Source organism: Salvelinus alpinus, chromosome 2, assembly GCF_045679555.1.
Source record: "Salvelinus alpinus chromosome 2, SLU_Salpinus.1, whole genome shotgun sequence".
Taxonomy (NCBI): Eukaryota; Metazoa; Chordata; class Actinopteri; order Salmoniformes; family Salmonidae; genus Salvelinus; species Salvelinus alpinus.
Window position 1 is genome coordinate 62,952,102 of NC_092087.1, and position 21,417 is coordinate 62,973,518.

Here is a 21,417-nt window from a genome sequence, read left to right on the forward strand (position 1 = left end):
GGAGGAGGCCTCCGCAACGGGCCAATCAGGGTGGTGCGTAGATGGTGTCCAATCAGCAGACGCCGCTGCCGGCTTTATAAACTTCACATAGTCATTTGGAGGCTATACTCTGACTGTGAAAGAAGGAAGCTAGCTAGCGCCATGGCCAGAACCAAGCAAACCGCTCGCAAATCCACCGGTGGCAAAGCACCCAGGAAGCAGCTCGCCACCAAGGCTGCGCGCAAGAGCGCCCCGGCCACCGGCGGCGTGAAGAAGCCTCACCGTTACAGGCCCGGCACCGTGGCTCTGCGAGAGATCCGTCGTTACCAGAAGTCCACTGAGCTGCTGATCCGCAAACTGCCCTTCCAGCGCCTGGTGAGAGAAATTGCCCAGGACTTCAAGACCGACCTGCGCTTCCAGAGTTCCGCCGTGATGGCCCTGCAGGAGGCTAGCGAGGCTTACCTGGTCGGCCTGTTCGAGGACACCAATCTGTGCGCCATCCACGCCAAGAGGGTGACCATCATGCCCAAGGACATCCAGCTGGCCCGTCGTATTCGCGGAGAGCGCGCTTAAACGATGACCTGATCACCAAAATCCCCCAAAGGCTCTTTTAAGAGCCACCTCCATATTTCCGTCAAAAAGGCACAATTGTTCCATTTCCCACCATGTATGTTGTCGACTTACAGACTGTGGTTCGATTCCCGGCTGTATCACAACCGGCCGTGATTGCAAATAAGCGTTGGTTCTTAACTGACGTACCTAGTTAAATAAAGGTGACGTATTGCACGTTTTCCCTTGCGTAATTGTAGCTTCGATATGATCTGCTAAAAGAGAGAGTGATGTGACCACATGTATGTATGCCTAGAGTAGAAGAGTCAAAAAGTTTGACAAAGGAGGGCAAAATACACTAGCAGTAATGAGTGAAAGTAATGACATGTGTCAAAAAATGGTCACTTTGTAGCTAGGAAAAACATAGCATGCCACCAGACTTTGATGAAAGCCCCGTACTGCAGTGCTGCTGAGAGACTCGTGCAGAGGGGAAAACTTTACCGTGGAGCACGGAGGCCATCTAGTGGTTAAACGCGGCTAGTGCCAACATCGTAGTGGTATTTGATCTTCAGGCCAGCGTTTCCCAAACTCGGTCCTCGGGTCCCCAAGTTGTACGCGTGGTGCTTTTTCGAATCCAATAGCTGTTGGAATGTAACATGCTAGATTGTGTCAATGACTTAGTTGAAAATCCCCATTCCATCATTTCTGTGCCATGTGACCGTTGAAAAAAAGGCAAAAACATGTGCACCCCATAATTCATGCGACTGACTAAGGTATTGACCCAAAAATGATATCTCTGACTAATCCTATTACATACCCATTGTTCCTCCTTTAGACGACATCGGAGATCCCTTAAGAGAAAAGCTATCGGGACAGCAGGAATCAAAAGATGTAATCATCAAGGGCTTGCAAAACAGCTGTTATGAAACAGGACACAAGCGGCTGCAATGATTAGTCCTATTGCACGTCAGTTGACCAATTCCATAATTGCAATCACCAGCTGCATAGACTTCATAAGGAATTGACTGCCTCAGAAGTGCATAGATTAGAAGTGGACTTCTGAAGTGAGATTTAGTCTTCATGTGTTCTTTGTTTCGAATGTATGTCAATGTTGAGTGCACCGATGTAGAGCATACTTGAATGAGTCTATTTGTTAGTTGGTTTTTGTGGTTGTTGGGCTGACACATCCTTTATTTTTATTTTTTATTTTATGTATTTTTACACAGTGTAGCTAAATCACCTACGCGCAAGAAGATCTGCTCAGCAATCGAAACAAATGATAAGACACAGTAAAGGCCCTAAATACAGGCTGCCGGTTAAATGCCGAAATCACACAGCTAAAGTGATGGGCCTATAAAGCAAACGGCGAATAGAAAGAACGCCGGTCAAAAGAGGTGGGAAAACGACATAACCCGTTGAATGCAAAGGCATCAATCCAAAGGGATAATCTACTATAGTCAGACGCGTGGCACAGGCAAAAAGTGGAGGCGAACCTTTAGCCAAATCAGGATAGCAGACAGGACATCTCTGCGCATGCGTTGCTGTATTCAGCACTCACGAGACAGATAATAGCGGAGCTCCGTGGTGCTGAAAAGGACATTTGCCAAGACCTATTTCCCGTTGGAGTGATTTGTGACATGCTATAGGCACAGTTCAGTACAGCCCTCATCCAACATTGGAGACAGAATCGTCCACGTTTTTTCCCACACACTTTCCCTGGTCACTGCAACAAAACCTTTCTCGGGGTGCATTGGTGTAAGATGTAGTCGTGGAGAAAAAGTTGTCCTATAGCCTATATGATATAATGGCAGCTGCCTACAGATAAAGAGTGCACTAGGCTAGAGAGAAAAGTAGCAATCCTTTTTTAATAAAGCAGTACTGACACTTGAGAAACATACATTCACATGAACGTTGTGTTCCATATCTGCAGGAGATAAAGTGAATATGATTTAAGAGCAGTCAAATGAAGTCACAGTGACGTACAGTTACTTGTTCACCAAAGCTATTCTGTGAGTCATCTCCAAATACACGCTTCACATTTCAAGACATGCTCTTCTAAAGTCATACTTTTCCACAATGCAATGCTCACGTGACCTAGGAGAACATGTTATATTTCATTTCTTCCAATCTACATTTGGAGGTACTCTACACGAACATGTGTTTGGAGTTTTGGAACCTCTGCCTATTTGATGATCTGTTGTAGTTAGTGTTTTTTTTTGGACCACATACTTGTGCAAATTGCATCAGGTTGAGGGATAAATGCTCTGTGTGCCATTGCGAGTAGCACTTCTGATCCAGCAGGTGGTGCCAAGATCCCTCCCTATGTGGCTTGAATGACGAGCAGACGTATGTATTCCTTCTAGGCTTGAATGAATTGAAGGGCAGTGTTGGCAACATGACTTCTGGTCAACGCCTCCGTATCTATATGGGTTGACCTATTCCTTTGAGCTCCTAAAGGAAGCATAGGGTGTCAACATTGCATCTCGACCTAAATCACGTCTTCATTCCTGTCTTGCAACGTGGTGAGGTGTGTGTTTGTGTTCCAAATCACTGGGCGCTTGATTAATGGAACACTGGTCACTTTCATCATGCGGTGCTAGTTTGCATGACTCGTGTCATATGGATATACAGTATTCTATTCTTAGGTATGTTAGTCTATGCCGCTCTGACATTGCTCGTCCATATATCGATGTATTGTAATTCCATTCCTTTTGTTCAATGTGGGTATATTGTTAGACATGACTGTGCTGTCGGAGATCGCAACACAAGCATTTCCCTACACCCGCAATAAGATCTGCTAAATATATTTTAATTACAATACATTGTATGTTGGTAGGAGTTTTAATCAGTGTGTCCCCCCCCCCCCCCCCTTCCATTTCCCCTTTATGTCCCAGTCAGTTACGCTGCAGGCTATTTACTACCGATGTGACTGTGGTCCAAGTGAAACTCCTAGCCTATAGGGTGTGGTAACAGAACAGGCCCTGTGTGATTTGTTATTGTACTCTACAGGTGAAGTATCTGCAGTGTAGCCTATAGAGGAACACAGCTGTTGATAATAGGGGGAATGCAAGCAGTTGAAGGGAACAATTGACAGAGTCTAACCTGCTGTTGAACACAAGGCCCCGAGCACGTCCTCGGACAGAGTATCGTTCGCTCCCAGTCCTATGATGTTGCTCTGTGAAGGAGGTGAGCTTTTTTCACCATCCAATTCCTGGCAGCCTTCTCCCTGGTTGATTTGTGAATGTGAGTGAATGGAGAATGTTTGCCTTCGGTATCCAAGGTGTTTGAGAATGTTGAGGACCGGTGTTCCGAGGGCCTGACTGTGACATCATAAAGCGGAATGCAGTTAGTGTGCCGTTTGAGGGATTCCAATTCAGTCAGGCGCTGTCTTCCAGACAGTGCAGTTGCGCTTCAAGTGTGCTCTCTGTGTGATGACTTGTAAGTCGGTTGTGCGTACACGGAGTACAACTACGAGGGGAAGTGACATTTAGGGTAAGCCTAACCCTTTTTCTAACCTGAACCTATTTCTCCTAACCTGCTATGACAAAGTGACTTTGTGACACTAGCTGTATCCCACCTAGTCGAAAGCTTGTCAGTCCTTCTCCTAAAAGGCAATCTAAACTAAACCGAGGCCTGAGACAATTATGGCAACAATAAGTAGTAAGATGAAAGCTAGTGACATTTGAGGTGTGAATAAACTGCACCGATTGATCAATTGCCAGTACGTGTCCCTTTTCAAATGACCTGTTGAGATGAGCCCTCCTTCTGTGGCGGTCATTTGAAGTGGAATATATATATAGCCATAGTGCTATCTGGGCTAAAAATGATCCACTCATTCCATAATAAGACGCTTTGTTATTGGTTTGTGAACACAAGTACAATACAATATTTGCACATCCCTATCACCTCTGTATGAAATAGAAAACTATCCCTTCATTGTGTGTGTGTGTGTGTGTGTCTCTGAGGAATGTTTTACTGCTGTTTCACCTTACAGAGGTATCACCACCCTTCACATCGGCACCTCGTGTCCTCTTGGCTCCCTGACCGTCAGGCCGGATCCTGTGTAGGGAAGAAAAAAGAAGAACGATGTTATATTACACGGCCTTCAATAGCAACATGACTGACGAGGTGACATTAACGGCCCACATTGGCTTTATTATGGCATTCCATGTGTTTTTGTTTCCCCGTTTGGATTTGACGGTGTCTCAATTATGGCATGAAGGTTTGGTGTGTTAGTACTTGTTATTACGTGTGTGGAAGAGTCACCTTCGTTTGTCCTTTCTAACTGGGACCTCTATTCCACCTGTTTAGGCCTGTCTCTATTGGTGGGGAAACCGCAGTGGGTTGAATTCTACTAAATCAGTGTTTCCCAACTCCAGGGGTAGAGTAGCCTACCAGTAGGCATTTTTGTTGTAGCCCTGGAGAGGCACAGCTGATTCAACTACTGTGGACAGTGGACTGCCTTTTATCACCAGCTAGATGCAGACACCAACCCTCGGACCTTCTGGCAAAAAATCAAAACAATCAACGGAGACAAAACCAATAATATCATACCTGTGCTGAAGTCTCAAAACCAACTCATCGAAGACAACGAAACAAAAGCAACATTATTCAGAAACCACCTACAAAATGTTCATTCTTGTCCCGACGATCCTCTCTTTGACAAAGACTGGAAAACCATCGTCGACAGAGAAATACAGAAAACAGTGTACACTCCAAATCCGACACCAGTAGACCATCCCCTCACCCGCTCTGTTAGCATTGAAGAAATCAAGACTCACCTGAAAAAAACAAAAAACAAAGCACCAGGGGAAGACAACATTGACAGCACACTCATCAAACAAGCACCTGATGAATACCTGCACCTCCTTTCTAACCTCTTCACAGCATGTCTCATGGAAGGCTACTTTCCCCTACCTTGGAAATCTGCAGTTGTTACAATGATCCGCAAACCTGGCAAAGACCCATACAACGTCACAAGTTATAGACCAATCAGCCTCCTCAGTCATGTCGGGAAGCTGTTTGAGAGAGTACTCACCCAAAGACTAAGCGGCCACACTGAGGAAATGGGCCTCCTTGGAATCCACCAAGCTGGCTTCAGGAAAACAAGATCAACCACCGATAACATTCTAAGACTGTCAGAGGACATCCTTCGGAACTTCAAGAAAAAAGAACTTACCCTGGCGGTTTTCTTTGATATAGAGAAAGCATTTGACAAGATGTGGCACAATGGACTGTGTTACCGGCTTGCAGACTCCAATCTCAAGCTACCGCTCTCCATCAGAAACATCATCACCAGCTTTCTCCACAACCGTACAATTAAAGTGAAGGTCTCCACAGCAATATCCTCACCTTTCACCCCTGAAGCGGGTGTCCCACAGGGGGCAGTTCTAAGCCCGCTACTTTTTCTACTCTACATATCAGATATTTACTACCCTCCACCCACCATAGGTCAAGTCTCACAGTTTGCCGATGACCTCTGCTACTGGACCAGCTCCAAATGTCCTCAACTCGCAGCAAAAAAACTCCAGAAGTCTATTGAAATGATCGAGACGTGGTCTAACATGTGGCGAATAAAATTGAACCCACAAAAAACCCAATGTGTCCTCTTCACAAGAAGCACCAGCAAAAAGACCAGGAAACCCATAGATCTCAAACTCTACGGTGAAACAATAAAAGTAGAAAAAGAAGCAAAATTCCTTGGAGTCACCTTCCAGAAGAACATGACCTGGACAACCCATATAGCGAACATAGAGAGAGAGGGACGAAAAAGACTAAACCACCTAAAAACGCTGTGCGGAAGAAAATATGGAGCCTCACCTCAGACAGTGCTGAAAGTCTACATCAGCTACATCCGATCCCTCTTTGAATACGCCCTACCAGCCTGGATAACAGCTTCACCGCAGCAGATGAATCGGCTACAGATAGTCCAAAACATGGCAATAAAAATGGCTTACAGACTACCAAGATACATCAGCAATCACTACGCTAACAGCATATCTGGACTGACATCAATCAACAACAGACAGACAATCATTGGTCAGAAGTTCATCAACAGAGCCACTCACAACCCATCATTGAAGGAAGCCGTGGGACAGGCCAAATGGACCACAGATACACCCATGTCCATAATGCTGAAACTGACCTAGAAGAAGGGGAAAAAAGAAAACAAAACAAAAAAAAAATAATAAACAGAAAAATACAAACAAAAAAATACTAAAAATACAAAATTCTCAAAAAAAATATAATCAATCGTGTGTGTATGAAAATGTGTAGATATATGTGAATGCACTCCTTAGCGCCCCCACCCCTCTCCCCCTGCACAGTTGTGAGCTATACTTTTAAGGAAGTTTTTATCTTTTTATTTTTAATTTTAATTTTTTCTATTTTTTATTCTCTATTTTTTCAAGCCGGGAAAATAAATGGGCGAAACTAATCGACACCCATTCTGATAACAATCTTAGGGCATCTAGCCCCGGGGGATGCCTTGCTTGACCATACCCTCCTTCCCTGCTCCTGGCCTGCCCTGCCTCTTCCACCAATCCAATTGTTTCTTATGGACAGAAAAGAGCAGAAGCTCTGAGCTGTCCCATCAGGTCCATTGTCTACTAGGTCGCGAAATACGTCATTATTCACTTGAACTCCACTAGCGAACAACACACGATGTCTGGAAGAGGCAAAGGCGGCAAGGGACTCGGAAAAGGAGGCGCCAAGCGTCACCGTAAGGTTCTGCGCGATAACATCCAGGGAATCACCAAGCCCGCTATCCGCCGTCTGGCTCGCCGTGGCGGCGTGAAGCGTATCTCCGGCCTGATCTACGAGGAGACCCGCGGTGTCCTTAAGGTGTTCCTGGAGAACGTGATCCGTGACGCCGTCACCTACACCGAGCACGCCAAGAGGAAGACCGTTACCGCCATGGACGTGGTCTACGCTCTGAAACGCCAGGGACGCACCCTGTACGGCTTCGGCGGTTAAACGCACTCTTTTCGGAACGTCTAAACATCCCGACTTGAAACCAAAGGCTCTTTTAAGAGCCACCCACATCCGCTTCAAAAGAGCCAATTCCATTGTCGTATGCAGATTGTAGAGTTATAAGAAACTATGAGCCGCTCTCGAGTGGACAGGGAGTGTCAATGACAGGACTCTTATGTTCAGTGCAGGCTCGGTGCAATTGTGACAGTGTAGAAACAGTTGTATTTTGAGGCACCCCCCCCCCCCCCCCCCCACATAAAGCCAGCATAATTCGGTGGCTGGGAAACCCCCCACTAAGTCGAAAAAGGGAGTGTGACTGTGGGCCATTGTAGGATATGCATTCCCCCCTCCCCCCTCTCTTTTTGGAAACACACATTTTGCCCACCGGTAAAAGAGCGTAGGCTATGGAATTGGGGGAGGTAGGGCGCACAGGTCTTTGTTAGGGAAGGCAGCCTCTGAGTGGAAGGCTCTTACGCGCGCTCGGCTCCACTGGGCAAATGAAAGCAGGGACCTATGAGAAAGCAGGGGCGTGTCCACGGCCGCTGAATTTGCTTAGCTTCCTCTTCATAAGAGGGGAAAGCGCAGTCCAGCCCATCATTCGACGCATCAGCATCATGCCAGAGCCAGCAAAGTCCGCGCCCAAGAAGGGCTCCAAGAAAGCCGTCACCAAGACCGCGGGGAAAGGCGGCAAGAAGCGCCGAAAGTCGAGGAAGGAGAGCTACGCCATTTACGTGTACAAAGTGCTGAAGCAGGTCCACCCCGACACCGGCATCTCCTCCAAGGCCATGGGAATCATGAACTCGTTCGTGAACGACATCTTCGAGCGTATCGCCGGAGAGTCCTCTCGCCTGGCCCACTACAACAAGCGTTCCACCATCACCTCCAGGGAGATCCAGACCGCAGTGCGCCTGCTGCTCCCCGGAGAGCTGGCCAAGCACGCGGTGTCCGAGGGCACCAAGGCCGTGACCAAATACACCAGCTCCAAGTAAACAGCCCAATTTGGAGTGCTGTACTAACCCAAAGGCTCTTTTAAGAGCCACCCACCCCTTCAGTGAAAAAAGCAAATCCATCACAAATGAATGTGTCTGGAGAACATGCCTAACAGAGTAGAGGGAAAGTTGTGATTGTGGAATAAGTCTATGCAATAAAAGAGGTTTTTTTTTTATGAATGAAAAGATGATGATTGTGCACATGCCAGTAGACAAAGGGAGTGGGATTCCACTAGTGCTCCAAGGACTAGAGTAGTGGAGGGGAGGGGAGGGGGGGGAGGCCACTGTACAAATATTGATCTATAAAGCCCTTGTTCCACTCACTCACATGCACTAGCTACACAGAGAGACACTCTACTCTCTAGCCCTATATCAGGCCCACACGGGGCGCCAGCCTCCATAGCGCCGGCCGCACAGCCAGGCAGACACCAAGACCCACAGACACAAAGACCGGCACCAGTCGAGTCACGCTGCGGAGTCAAGCATTGATACATTGATTAGTAGACAGACAGAGAGAGAGACTACCTATCGGCAAAAAAAGACACACACACACACACACTGTGTCCAAATAAGAGGCTCCAAATCCAACAAAAGCACTAATACAACATCACACACACACAGGGCAAGTAAGCAGTGTATATTGTGTGCGTCCTGGACACATGACGAATTCAAGTTGAAAGTTGGAGTACAACACTAGTCTCCGCCAGGCCTCACAAGTGCATGTGTTTTAAGGTCCCCAAAAGAGCTCTCCTTTAAAACACCCAGGGCCACATCAGGGGACGCCAAAGCATCTGATTCCCTTGCCAGACATCTCGGCTCAGTACACAATCAATGGTGCTCGCAATCGGATGCACTTTTAGGCCATTTAGGAGACAAATAGCACAGGAAAAGCAGTGCGCACAGCTCCAGCCGACAGTCGAACGGTGAGGTTTTGAGCGAGTCGCAACAAAATGCACGGGCCTTCTGCAGCCCACATGACTTTATTCTGAACGGAGACAAGTCTGCTCGCTGGGCCGTTCGCTTTTGGGCCAAAAACACGGCTCCGTCGGTGACTTTTGGACCGATATTGGCGACCAGAAAACACAAGTGAAAGAGAATTTGGCCAGCCCGGAGAAGTCGAGCTGGGTGGCTTGAGTCTACATGGTTCTCATGTCGCGTTTAAGGCCAGCCCCCTGCACGGTGTGGAGCTTCAATAGCGCAGAGCAGCGTCTACAGCAAAGTACTCCTCCTCACAGACTACCGTAGTGTTCAGTAAGTGTGTGTGTTTACCGGACCATGGCAGAAGTCGCACCAGCACCCGCCGCCGCCGCGCCGGCCAAGGCACCCAAGAAGAAGGCAGCGGCCAAGGCCAAGAAAGCGGGACCCAGCGTAGGCGAGCTCATCGTCAAGGCGGTGTCCGCCTCCAAGGAGAGGAGCGGCGTGTCCCTGGCCGCGCTCAAGAAGAGTCTGGCGGCAGGCGGCTACGACGTGGAGAAGAACAACTCCCGCGTCAAGATCGCCGTCAAGAGCCTCGTCACCAAGGGCACCCTGGTCCAGACCAAGGGCACCGGTGCCTCCGGCTCCTTCAAGCTCAACAACAAAGCCGTCGAGGCGAAGAAGCCCGCCAAGAAAGCCGCGGCCCCCAAAGCAAAGAAGGTGGCCGCCAAGAAGCCCGCCGCGGCGAAGAAGCCCAAGAAGGTAGCAGCCAAGAAGGCAGTCGCCGCAAAGAAGTCCCCCAAGAAGGCCAAGAAGCCCGCTACACCCAAAAAGGTCGCCAAGAGCCCAAAGAAGGTGAAGAAGCCCGCCGCGGTGGCCAAGAAGGCGGCCAAGAGCCCCAAGAAGGCTACCAAGGCAGCCAAGCCCAAAGCAGCCAAGCCCAAGGCAGCCAAGGCCAAGAAGGCAGCCCCCAAGAAGAAGTAAACCTATTCCAAACGGTGTTCGACTCGACACATGTTGTTACCACAAAAGGCTCTTTTAAGAGCCACCCACCTCTTTCCATAAAAGCGCATGTCATTCCATGTTCTACCTGTCGTGCAAAAAAAATGAAATGATGACAAGCACACCAGGCTACTTTTACGCGCCACATTTTCCCACTCTGGGTGTGTGCTGCCCGGAGAGAGAGATAGGGAGAGGCATATAATAACAATCATAATAATGGAGTGGCAAAATGGCGTACAATTGTCACTCAAGAGTGCAGCAGCAGCAATTGTGGTGAAGTGTTAGAATTGCCATTAATATTTCCAATTGGAGAGGAGGCAGGCTGCTGTGATGTGTTAATCATCATCCGAACCATGTTAATACTATAGCGTATGTGTTTCCCATTTGGATGATTTGATTTGTCACATATTTGGAGCCTTCTCACTCAGCTGCCTGCGTGTGGGTGGGTGAGGGCGGGCTTAGGGCTGACAGTCTGTCTGTCCCTCACTCCAATTGGATAAGGCCACACCGGCCCGGTGGCCAATCGGTGCCTCTTGTGGCGAGGTATAAGTAAGGCTCTCGAGGTGTCAGCGGCTCATTCAACTTTCTGTGACATACTGAAGCTAGCAAAATGAGCGGAAGAGGCAAAACCGGAGGCAAGGCCAGGGCGAAGGCAAAGACACGTTCATCCCGTGCAGGACTCCAGTTCCCCGTGGGCCGTGTGCACAGGCTGCTGCGCAAAGGCAACTACGCCGAGCGTGTGGGCGCTGGCGCACCAGTGTACCTGGCCGCAGTGCTCGAGTACCTGACTGCTGAGATCCTGGAGTTGGCCGGCAACGCTGCCCGTGACAACAAGAAGACTCGTATCATCCCCCGTCACCTGCAGCTGGCCGTCCGTAACGACGAGGAGCTGAACAAACTGCTTGGCGGCGTGACCATCGCTCAGGGTGGTGTGCTGCCCAACATCCAGGCAGTGCTGCTCCCCAAGAAGACTGAGAAGGCCGTCAAAGCCAAGTAAAATCGCTACTGCGGCTGCAACTTGACTACTCAACCCCCAAAAGGCTCTTTTAAGAGCCAACCACCTAGCTCATCAAAAGCGCAAAGTGTCCTTTGTATGCCACTTACAGGGCACCGTATCAAGTGGCCGCCCACATGAGGCGTTGAATGAACAATAACACCTACTAGGCCTCGTTAGCCATAGCATTGCACTCTGGAGTTGGGCCGGTGGGCCGCTATTAATGCGCGTAAAGTAAAGTGTCGGCCCTAACAAAAGAGCCAAGCGCGCGTCGGGGAGGGAGGGAGGGTGGGGGTTGCATTTTGGGGAGGCAGGGAGAGGCCGAGCCTCCCGTCCAATGGGCGGCGGAGGAGGCCTCCGCAACGGGCCAATCAGGGTGGTGCGTAGATGGTGTCCAATCAGCAGACGCCGCTGCCGGCTTTATAAACTTCACATAGTCATTTGGAGGCTATACTCTGACTGTGAAAGAAGGAAGCTAGCTAGCGCCATGGCCAGAACCAAGCAAACCGCTCGCAAATCCACCGGTGGCAAAGCACCCAGGAAGCAGCTCGCCACCAAGGCTGCGCGCAAGAGCGCCCCGGCCACCGGCGGCGTGAAGAAGCCTCACCGTTACAGGCCCGGCACCGTGGCTCTGCGAGAGATCCGTCGTTACCAGAAGTCCACTGAGCTGCTGATCCGCAAACTGCCCTTCCAGCGCCTGGTGAGAGAAATTGCCCAGGACTTCAAGACCGACCTGCGCTTCCAGAGTTCCGCCGTGATGGCCCTGCAGGAGGCTAGCGAGGCTTACCTGGTCGGCCTGTTCGAGGACACCAATCTGTGCGCCATCCACGCCAAGAGGGTGACCATCATGCCCAAGGACATCCAGCTGGCCCGTCGTATTCGCGGAGAGCGCGCTTAAACGATGACCTGATCACCAAAATCCCCCAAAGGCTCTTTTAAGAGCCACCTCCATATTTCCGTCAAAAAGGCACAATTGTTCCATTTCCCACCATGTATGTTGTCGACTTACAGACTGTGGTTCGATTCCCGGCTGTATCACAACCGGCCGTGATTGCAAATAAGCGTTGGTTCTTAACTGACGTACCTAGTTAAATAAAGGTGACGTATTGCACGTTTTCCCTTGCGTAATTGTAGCTTCGATATGATCTGCTAAAAGAGAGAGTGATGTGACCACATGTATGTATGCCTAGAGTAGAAGAGTCAAAAAGTTTGACAAAGGAGGGCAAAATACACTAGCAGTAATGAGTGAAAGTAATGACATGTGTCAAAAAATGGTCACTTTGTAGCTAGGAAAAACATAGCATGCCACCAGACTTTGATGAAAGCCCCGTACTGCAGTGCTGCTGAGAGACTCGTGCAGAGGGGAAAACTTTACCGTGGAGCACGGAGGCCATCTAGTGGTTAAACGCGGCTAGTGCCAACATCGTAGTGGTATTTGATCTTCAGGCCAGCGTTTCCCAAACTCGGTCCTCGGGTCCCCAAGTTGTACGCGTGGTGCTTTTTCGAATCCAATAGCTGTTGGAATGTAACATGCTAGATTGTGTCAATGACTTAGTTGAAAATCCCCATTCCATCATTTCTGTGCCATGTGACCGTTGAAAAAAAGGCAAAAACATGTGCACCCCATAATTCATGCGACTGACTAAGGTATTGACCCAAAAATGATATCTCTGACTAATCCTATTACATACCCATTGTTCCTCCTTTAGACGACATCGGAGATCCCTTAAGAGAAAAGCTATCGGGACAGCAGGAATCAAAAGATGTAATCATCAAGGGCTTGCAAAACAGCTGTTATGAAACAGGACACAAGCGGCTGCAATGATTAGTCCTATTGCACGTCAGTTGACCAATTCCATAATTGCAATCACCAGCTGCATAGACTTCATAAGGAATTGACTGCCTCAGAAGTGCATAGATTAGAAGTGGACTTCTGAAGTGAGATTTAGTCTTCATGTGTTCTTTGTTTCGAATGTATGTCAATGTTGAGTGCACCGATGTAGAGCATACTTGAATGAGTCTATTTGTTAGTTGGTTTTTGTGGTTGTTGGGCTGACACATCCTTTATTTTTATTTTTTATTTTATGTATTTTTACACAGTGTAGCTAAATCACCTACGCGCAAGAAGATCTGCTCAGCAATCGAAACAAATGATAAGACACAGTAAAGGCCCTAAATACAGGCTGCCGGTTAAATGCCGAAATCACACAGCTAAAGTGATGGGCCTATAAAGCAAACGGCGAATAGAAAGAACGCCGGTCAAAAGAGGTGGGAAAACGACATAACCCGTTGAATGCAAAGGCATCAATCCAAAGGGATAATCTACTATAGTCAGACGCGTGGCACAGGCAAAAAGTGGAGGCGAACCTTTAGCCAAATCAGGATAGCAGACAGGACATCTCTGCGCATGCGTTGCTGTATTCAGCACTCACGAGACAGATAATAGCGGAGCTCCGTGGTGCTGAAAAGGACATTTGCCAAGACCTATTTCCCGTTGGAGTGATTTGTGACATGCTATAGGCACAGTTCAGTACAGCCCTCATCCAACATTGGAGACAGAATCGTCCACGTTTTTTCCCACACACTTTCCCTGGTCACTGCAACAAAACCTTTCTCGGGGTGCATTGGTGTAAGATGTAGTCGTGGAGAAAAAGTTGTCCTATAGCCTATATGATATAATGGCAGCTGCCTACAGATAAAGAGTGCACTAGGCTAGAGAGAAAAGTAGCAATCCTTTTTTAATAAAGCAGTACTGACACTTGAGAAACATACATTCACATGAACGTTGTGTTCCATATCTGCAGGAGATAAAGTGAATATGATTTAAGAGCAGTCAAATGAAGTCACAGTGACGTACAGTTACTTGTTCACCAAAGCTATTCTGTGAGTCATCTCCAAATACACGCTTCACATTTCAAGACATGCTCTTCTAAAGTCATACTTTTCCACAATGCAATGCTCACGTGACCTAGGAGAACATGTTATATTTCATTTCTTCCAATCTACATTTGGAGGTACTCTACACGAACATGTGTTTGGAGTTTTGGAACCTCTGCCTATTTGATGATCTGTTGTAGTTAGTGTTTTTTTTTGGACCACATACTTGTGCAAATTGCATCAGGTTGAGGGATAAATGCTCTGTGTGCCATTGCGAGTAGCACTTCTGATCCAGCAGGTGGTGCCAAGATCCCTCCCTATGTGGCTTGAATGACGAGCAGACGTATGTATTCCTTCTAGGCTTGAATGAATTGAAGGGCAGTGTTGGCAACATGACTTCTAGTCAACGCCTCCGTATCTATATGGGTTGACCTATTCCTTTGAGCTCCTAAAGGAAGCATAGGGTGTCAACATTGCATCTCGACCTAAATCACGTCTTCATTCCTGTCTTGCAACGTGGTGAGGTGTGTGTTTGTGTTCCAAATCACTGGGCGCTTGATTAATGGAACACTGGTCACTTTCATCATGCGGTGCTAGTTTGCATGACTCGTGTCATATGGATATACAGTATTCTATTCTTAGGTATGTTAGTCTATGCCGCTCTGACATTGCTCGTCCATATATCGATGTATTGTAATTCCATTCCTTTTGTTCAATGTGGGTATATTGTTAGACATGACTGTGCTGTCGGAGATCGCAACACAAGCATTTCCCTACACCCGCAATAAGATCTGCTAAATATATTTTAATTACAATACATTGTATGTTGGTAGGAGTTTTAATCAGTGTGTCCCCCCCCCCCCCCCTTCCATTTCCCCTTTATGTCCCAGTCAGTTACGCTGCAGGCTATTTACTACCGATGTGACTGTGGTCCAAGTGAAACTCCTAGCCTATAGGGTGTGGTAACAGAACAGGCCCTGTGTGATTTGTTATTGTACTCTACAGGTGAAGTATCTGCAGTGTAGCCTATAGAGGAACACAGCTGTTGATAATAGGGGGAATGCAAGCAGTTGAAGGGAACAATTGACAGAGTCTAACCTGCTGTTGAACACAAGGCCCCGAGCACGTCCTCGGACAGAGTATCGTTCGCTCCCAGTCCTATGATGTTGCTCTGTGAAGGAGGTGAGCTTTTTTCACCATCCAATTCCTGGCAGCCTTCTCCCTGGTTGATTTGTGAATGTGAGTGAATGGAGAATGTTTGCCTTCGGTATCCAAGGTGTTTGAGAATGTTGAGGACCGGTGTTCCGAGGGCCTGACTGTGACATCATAAAGCGGAATGCAGTTAGTGTGCCGTTTGAGGGATTCCAATTCAGTCAGGCGCTGTCTTCCAGACAGTGCAGTTGCGCTTCAAGTGTGCTCTCTGTGTGATGACTTGTAAGTCGGTTGTGCGTACACGGAGTACAACTACGAGGGGAAGTGACATTTAGGGTAAGCCTAACCCTTTTTCTAACCTGAACCTATTTCTCCTAACCTGCTATGACAAAGTGACTTTGTGACACTAGCTGTATCCCACCTAGTCGAAAGCTTGTCAGTCCTTCTCCTAAAAGGCAATCTAAACTAAACCGAGGCCTGAGACAATTATGGCAACAATAAGTAGTAAGATGAAAGCTAGTGACATTTGAGGTGTGAATAAACTGCACCGATTGATCAATTGCCAGTACGTGTCCCTTTTCAAATGACCTGTTGAGATGAGCCCTCCTTCTGTGGCGGTCATTTGAAGTGGAATATATATATAGCCATAGTGCTATCTGGGCTAAAAATGATCCACTCATTCCATAATAAGACGCTTTGTTATTGGTTTGTGAACACAAGTACAATACAATATTTGCACATCCCTATCACCTCTGTATGAAATAGAAAACTATCCCTTCATTGTGTGTGTGTGTGTGTGTGTCTCTGAGGAATGTTTTACTGCTGTTTCACCTTACAGAGGTATCACCACCCTTCACATCGGCACCTCGTGTCCTCTTGGCTCCCTGACCGTCAGGCCGGATCCTGTGTAGGGAAGAAAAAAGAAGAACGATGTTATATTACACGGCCTTCAATAGCAACATGACTGACGAGGTGACATTAACGGCCCACATTGGCTTTATTATGGCATTCCATGTGTTTTTGTTTCCCCGTTTGGATTTGACGGTGTCTCAATTATGGCATGAAGGTTTGGTGTGTTAGTACTTGTTATTACGTGTGTGGAAGAGTCACCTTCGTTTGTCCTTTCTAACTGGGACCTCTATTCCACCTGTTTAGGCCTGTCTCTATTGGTGGGGAAACCGCAGTGGGTTGAATTCTACTAAATCAGTGTTTCCCAACTCCAGGGGTAGAGTAGCCTACCAGTAGGCATTTTTGTTGTAGCCCTGGAGAGGCACAGCTGATTCAACTACTGTGGAACATAGAGTACTAGTGGATGACCCAGTTGTCACTGTTTGGCCATGCTTTCATTTCTTCTCGGCAGAACCCCTATCGCTCCTCCCTCCCTCCTCCCCTTTGCAACAGAGGCCGGGCAAAAGCGCGCGCTTTCTGTGCCACTGCCTTCAATCAGGTCCTCCAACTGCAGATAATAAGAGCACCACGCACCGCGAAATACGTCATTATTCACTTGAACTCCACTAGCGAACAACACACGATGTCTGGAAGAGGCAAAGGCGGCAAGGGACTCGGAAAAGGAGGCGCCAAGCGTCACCGTAAGGTTCTGCGCGATAACATCCAGGGAATCACCAAGCCCGCTATCCGCCGTCTGGCTCGCCGTGGCGGCGTGAAGCGTATCTCCGGCCTGATCTACGAGGAGACCCGCGGTGTCCTTAAGGTGTTCCTGGAGAACGTGATCCGTGACGCCGTCACCTACACCGAGCACGCCAAGAGGAAGACCGTTACCGCCATGGACGTGGTCTACGCTCTGAAACGCCAGGGACGCACCCTGTACGGCTTCGGCGGTTAAACGCACTCTTTTCGGAACGTCTAAACATCCCGACTTGAAACCAAAGGCTCTTTTAAGAGCCACCCACATCCGCTTCAAAAGAGCCAATTCCATTGTCGTATGCAGATTGTAGAGTTATAAGAAACTATGAGCCGCTCTCGAGTGGACAGGGAGTGTCAATGACAGGACTCTTATGTTCAGTGCAGGCTCGGTGCAATTGTGACAGTGTAGAAACAGTTGTATTTTGAGGCACCCCCCCCCCCCCCCCCCCACATAAAGCCAGCATAATTCGGTGGCTGGGAAACCCCCCACTAAGTCGAAAAAGGGAGTGTGACTGTGGGCCATTGTAGGATATGCATTCCCCCCTCCCCCCTCTCTTTTTGGAAACACACATTTTGCCCACCGGTAAAAGAGCGTAGGCTATGGAATTGGGGGAGGTAGGGCGCACAGGTCTTTGTTAGGGAAGGCAGCCTCTGAGTGGAAGGCTCTTACGCGCGCTCGGCTCCACTGGGCAAATGAAAGCAGGGACCTATGAGAAAGCAGGGGCGTGTCCACGGCCGCTGAATTTGCTTAGCTTCCTCTTCATAAGAGGGGAAAGCGCAGTCCAGCCCATCATTCGACGCATCAGCATCATGCCAGAGCCAGCAAAGTCCGCGCCCAAGAAGGGCTCCAAGAAAGCCGTCACCAAGACCGCGGGGAAAGGCGGCAAGAAGCGCCGAAAGTCGAGGAAGGAGAGCTACGCCATTTACGTGTACAAAGTGCTGAAGCAGGTCCACCCCGACACCGGCATCTCCTCCAAGGCCATGGGAATCATGAACTCGTTCGTGAACGACATCTTCGAGCGTATCGCCGGAGAGTCCTCTCGCCTGGCCCACTACAACAAGCGTTCCACCATCACCTCCAGGGAGATCCAGACCGCAGTGCGCCTGCTGCTCCCCGGAGAGCTGGCCAAGCACGCGGTGTCCGAGGGCACCAAGGCCGTGACCAAATACACCAGCTCCAAGTAAACAGCCCAATTTGGAGTGCTGTACTAACCCAAAGGCTCTTTTAAGAGCCACCCACCCCTTCAGTGAAAAAAGCAAATCCATCACAAATGAATGTGTCTGGAGAACATGCCTAACAGAGTAGAGGGAAAGTTGTGATTGTGGAATAAGTCTATGCAATAAAAGAGGTTTTTTTTTTATGAATGAAAAGATGATGATTGTGCACATGCCAGTAGACAAAGGGAGTGGGATTCCACTAGTGCTCCAAGGACTAGAGTAGTGGAGGGGAGGGGAGGGGGGGGAGGCCACTGTACAAATATTGATCTATAAAGCCCTTGTTCCACTCACTCACATGCACTAGCTACACAGAGAGACACTCTACTCTCTAGCCCTATATCAGGCCCACACGGGGCGCCAGCCTCCATAGCGCCGGCCGCACAGCCAGGCAGACACCAAGACCCACAGACACAAAGACCGGCACCAGTCGAGTCACGCTGCGGAGTCAAGCATTGATACATTGATTAGTAGACAGACAGAGAGAGAGACTACCTATCGGCAAAAAAAGACACACACACACACACACTGTGTCCAAATAAGAGGCTCCAAATCCAACAAAAGCACTAATACAACATCACACACACACAGGGCAAGTAAGCAGTGTATATTGTGTGCGTCCTGGACACATGACGAATTCAAGTTGAAAGTTGGAGTACAACACTAGTCTCCGCCAGGCCTCACAAGTGCATGTGTTTTAAGGTCCCCAAAAGAGCTCTCCTTTAAAACACCCAGGGCCACATCAGGGGACGCCAAAGCATCTGATTCCCTTGCCAGACATCTCGGCTCAGTACACAATCAATGGTGCTCGCAATCGGATGCACTTTTAGGCCATTTAGGAGACAAATAGCACAGGAAAAGCAGTGCGCACAGCTCCAGCCGACAGTCGAACGGTGAGGTTTTGAGCGAGTCGCAACAAAATGCACGGGCCTTCTGCAGCCCACATGACTTTATTCTGAACGGAGACAAGTCTGCTCGCTGGGCCGTTCGCTTTTGGGCCAAAAACACGGCTCCGTCGGTGACTTTTGGACCGATATTGGCGACCAGAAAACACAAGTGAAAGAGAATTTGGCCAGCCCGGAGAAGTCGAGCTGGGTGGCTTGAGTCTACATGGTTCTCATGTCGCGTTTAAGGCCAGCCCCCTGCACGGTGTGGAGCTTCAATAGCGCAGAGCAGCGTCTACAGCAAAGTACTCCTCCTCACAGACTACCGTAGTGTTCAGTAAGTGTGTGTGTTTACCGGACCATGGCAGAAGTCGCACCAGCACCCGCCGCCGCCGCGCCGGCCAAGGCACCCAAGAAGAAGGCAGCGGCCAAGGCCAAGAAAGCGGGACCCAGCGTAGGCGAGCTCATCGTCAAGGCGGTGTCCGCCTCCAAGGAGAGGAGCGGCGTGTCCCTGGCCGCGCTCAAGAAGAGTCTGGCGGCAGGCGGCTACGACGTGGAGAAGAACAACTCCCGCGTCAAGATCGCCGTCAAGAGCCTCGTCACCAAGGGCACCCTGGTCCAGACCAAGGGCACCGGTGCCTCCGGCTCCTTCAAGCTCAACAACAAAGCCGTCGAGGCGAAGAAGCCCGCCAAGAAAGCCGCGGCCCCCAAAGCAAAGAAGGTGGCCGCCAAGAAGCCCGCCGCGGCGAAGAAGCCCAAGAAGGTAGCAGCCAAGAAGGCAGTCGCCGCAAAGAAGTCCCCCAAGAAGGCCAAGAAGCCCGCTACACCCAAAAAGGTCGCCAAGAGCCCAAAGAAGGTGAAGAAGCCCGCCGCGGTGGCCAAGAAGGCGGCCAAGAGCCCCAAGAAGGCTACCAAGGCAGCCAAGCCCAAAGCAGCCAAGCCCAAGGCAGCCAAGGCCAAGAAGGCAGCCCCCAAGAAGAAGTAAACCTATTCCAAACGGTGTTCGACTCGACACATGTTGTTACCACAAAAGGCTCTTTTAAGAGCCACCCACCTCTTTCCATAAAAGCGCATGTCATTCCATGTTCTACCTGTCGTGCAAAAAAAATGAAATGATGACAAGCACACCAGGCTACTTTTACGCGCCACATTTTCCCACTCTGGGTGTGTGCTGCCCGGAGAGAGAGATAGGGAGAGGCATATAATAACAATCATAATAATGGAGTGGCAAAATGGCGTACAATTGTCACTCAAGAGTGCAGCAGCAGCAATTGTGGTGAAGTGTTAGAATTGCCATTAATATTTCCAATTGGAGAGGAGGCAGGCTGCTGTGATGTGTTAATCATCATCCGAACCATGTTAATACTATAGCGTATGTGTTTCCCATTTGGATGATTTGATTTGTCACATATTTGGAGCCTTCTCACTCAGCTGCCTGCGTGTGGGTGGGTGAGGGCGGGCTTAGGGCTGACAGTCTGTCTGTCCCTCACTCCAATTGGATAAGGCCACACCGGCCCGGTGGCCAATCGGTGCCTCTTGTGGCGAGGTATAAGTAAGGCTCTCGAGGTGTCAGCGGCTCATTCAACTTTCTGTGACATACTGAAGCTAGCAAAATGAGCGGAAGAGGCAAAACCGGAGGCAAGGCCAGGGCGAAGGCAAAGACACGTTCATCCCGTGCAGGACTCCAGTTCCCCGTGGGCCGTGTGCACAGGCTGCTGCGCAAAGGCAACTACGCCGAGCGTGTGGGCGCTGGCGCACCAGTGTACCTGGCCGCAGTGCTCGAGTACCTGACTGCTGAGATCCTGGAGTTGGCCGGCAACGCTGCCCGTGACAACAAGAAGACTCGTATCATCCCCCGTCACCTGCAGCTGGCCGTCCGTAACGACGAGGAGCTGAACAAACTGCTTGGCGGCGTGACCATCGCTCAGGGTGGTGTGCTGCCCAACATCCAGGCAGTGCTGCTCCCCAAGAAGACTGAGAAGGCCGTCAAAGCCAAGTAAAATCGCTACTGCGGCTGCAACTTGACTACTCAACCCCCAAAAGGCTCTTTTAAGAGCCAACCACCTAGCTCATCAAAAGCGCAAAGTGTCCTTTGTATGCCACTTACAGGGCACCGTATCAAGTGGCCGCCCACATGAGGCGTTGAATGAACAATAACACCTACTAGGCCTCGTTAGCCATAGCATTGCACTCTGGAGTTGGGCCGGTGGGCCGCTATTAATGCGCGTAAAGTAAAGTGTCGGCC

General features: G+C 49.2%; 9 protein-coding genes across 9 annotated transcripts; all 9 read left to right on the forward strand.

Annotated features, from left to right (window-relative positions):
* Positions 1-50: 50 nt before the first annotated feature.
* On the forward strand, positions 51-600 carry LOC139543586 (histone H3). Its single transcript, XM_071349828.1, has one exon. It carries the CDS (start codon positions 142-144, stop codon positions 550-552), a length of 411 nt encoding a protein of 136 aa, XP_071205929.1. The 5' UTR covers positions 51-141; the 3' UTR covers positions 553-600.
* Positions 601-7,095: 6,495 nt separating this feature from the next.
* Positions 7,096-7,566, forward strand: LOC139543647 (histone H4). The gene has a single exon (XM_071349941.1). It carries the CDS (start codon positions 7,192-7,194, stop codon positions 7,501-7,503), a length of 312 nt encoding a protein of 103 aa, XP_071206042.1. The 5' UTR covers positions 7,096-7,191; the 3' UTR covers positions 7,504-7,566.
* A 416-nt stretch (positions 7,567-7,982) lies between these two features.
* Positions 7,983-8,540, forward strand: LOC139543620 (histone H2B-like). Its single transcript, XM_071349889.1, has one exon. The coding sequence runs from the start codon at positions 7,998-8,000 to the stop codon at positions 8,487-8,489; it is 492 nt and encodes a 163-aa protein (XP_071205990.1). The 5' UTR covers positions 7,983-7,997; the 3' UTR covers positions 8,490-8,540.
* Positions 8,541-9,056: 516 nt separating this feature from the next.
* Positions 9,057-10,484, forward strand: LOC139543599 (histone H1-like). Its single transcript, XM_071349852.1, has one exon. The coding sequence runs from the start codon at positions 9,765-9,767 to the stop codon at positions 10,386-10,388; it is 624 nt and encodes a 207-aa protein (XP_071205953.1). The 5' UTR covers positions 9,057-9,764; the 3' UTR covers positions 10,389-10,484.
* Positions 10,485-10,570: 86 nt separating this feature from the next.
* LOC139541126 (histone H2AX-like) lies at positions 10,571-21,231 on the forward strand. The gene is made up of 2 exons (XM_071345390.1): positions 10,571-11,399; positions 20,770-21,231. Exons 1-2 carry the CDS (start codon positions 11,017-11,019, stop codon positions 21,170-21,172), a joined length of 786 nt encoding a protein of 261 aa, XP_071201491.1. The 5' UTR covers positions 10,571-11,016; the 3' UTR covers positions 21,173-21,231.
* On the forward strand, positions 11,797-12,346 carry LOC139543639 (histone H3). The gene has a single exon (XM_071349929.1). The coding sequence runs from the start codon at positions 11,888-11,890 to the stop codon at positions 12,296-12,298; it is 411 nt and encodes a 136-aa protein (XP_071206030.1). The 5' UTR covers positions 11,797-11,887; the 3' UTR covers positions 12,299-12,346.
* On the forward strand, positions 16,284-17,335 carry LOC139543612 (histone H4-like). The gene has a single exon (XM_071349876.1). The coding sequence runs from the start codon at positions 16,742-16,744 to the stop codon at positions 17,270-17,272; it is 531 nt and encodes a 176-aa protein (XP_071205977.1). The 5' UTR covers positions 16,284-16,741; the 3' UTR covers positions 17,273-17,335.
* Positions 17,752-18,309, forward strand: LOC139543627 (histone H2B-like). The gene has a single exon (XM_071349903.1). It carries the CDS (start codon positions 17,767-17,769, stop codon positions 18,256-18,258), a length of 492 nt encoding a protein of 163 aa, XP_071206004.1. The 5' UTR covers positions 17,752-17,766; the 3' UTR covers positions 18,259-18,309.
* LOC139543606 (histone H1-like) lies at positions 18,826-20,253 on the forward strand. The gene has a single exon (XM_071349865.1). It carries the CDS (start codon positions 19,534-19,536, stop codon positions 20,155-20,157), a length of 624 nt encoding a protein of 207 aa, XP_071205966.1. The 5' UTR covers positions 18,826-19,533; the 3' UTR covers positions 20,158-20,253.
* Positions 21,232-21,417: the final 186 nt, after the last annotated feature.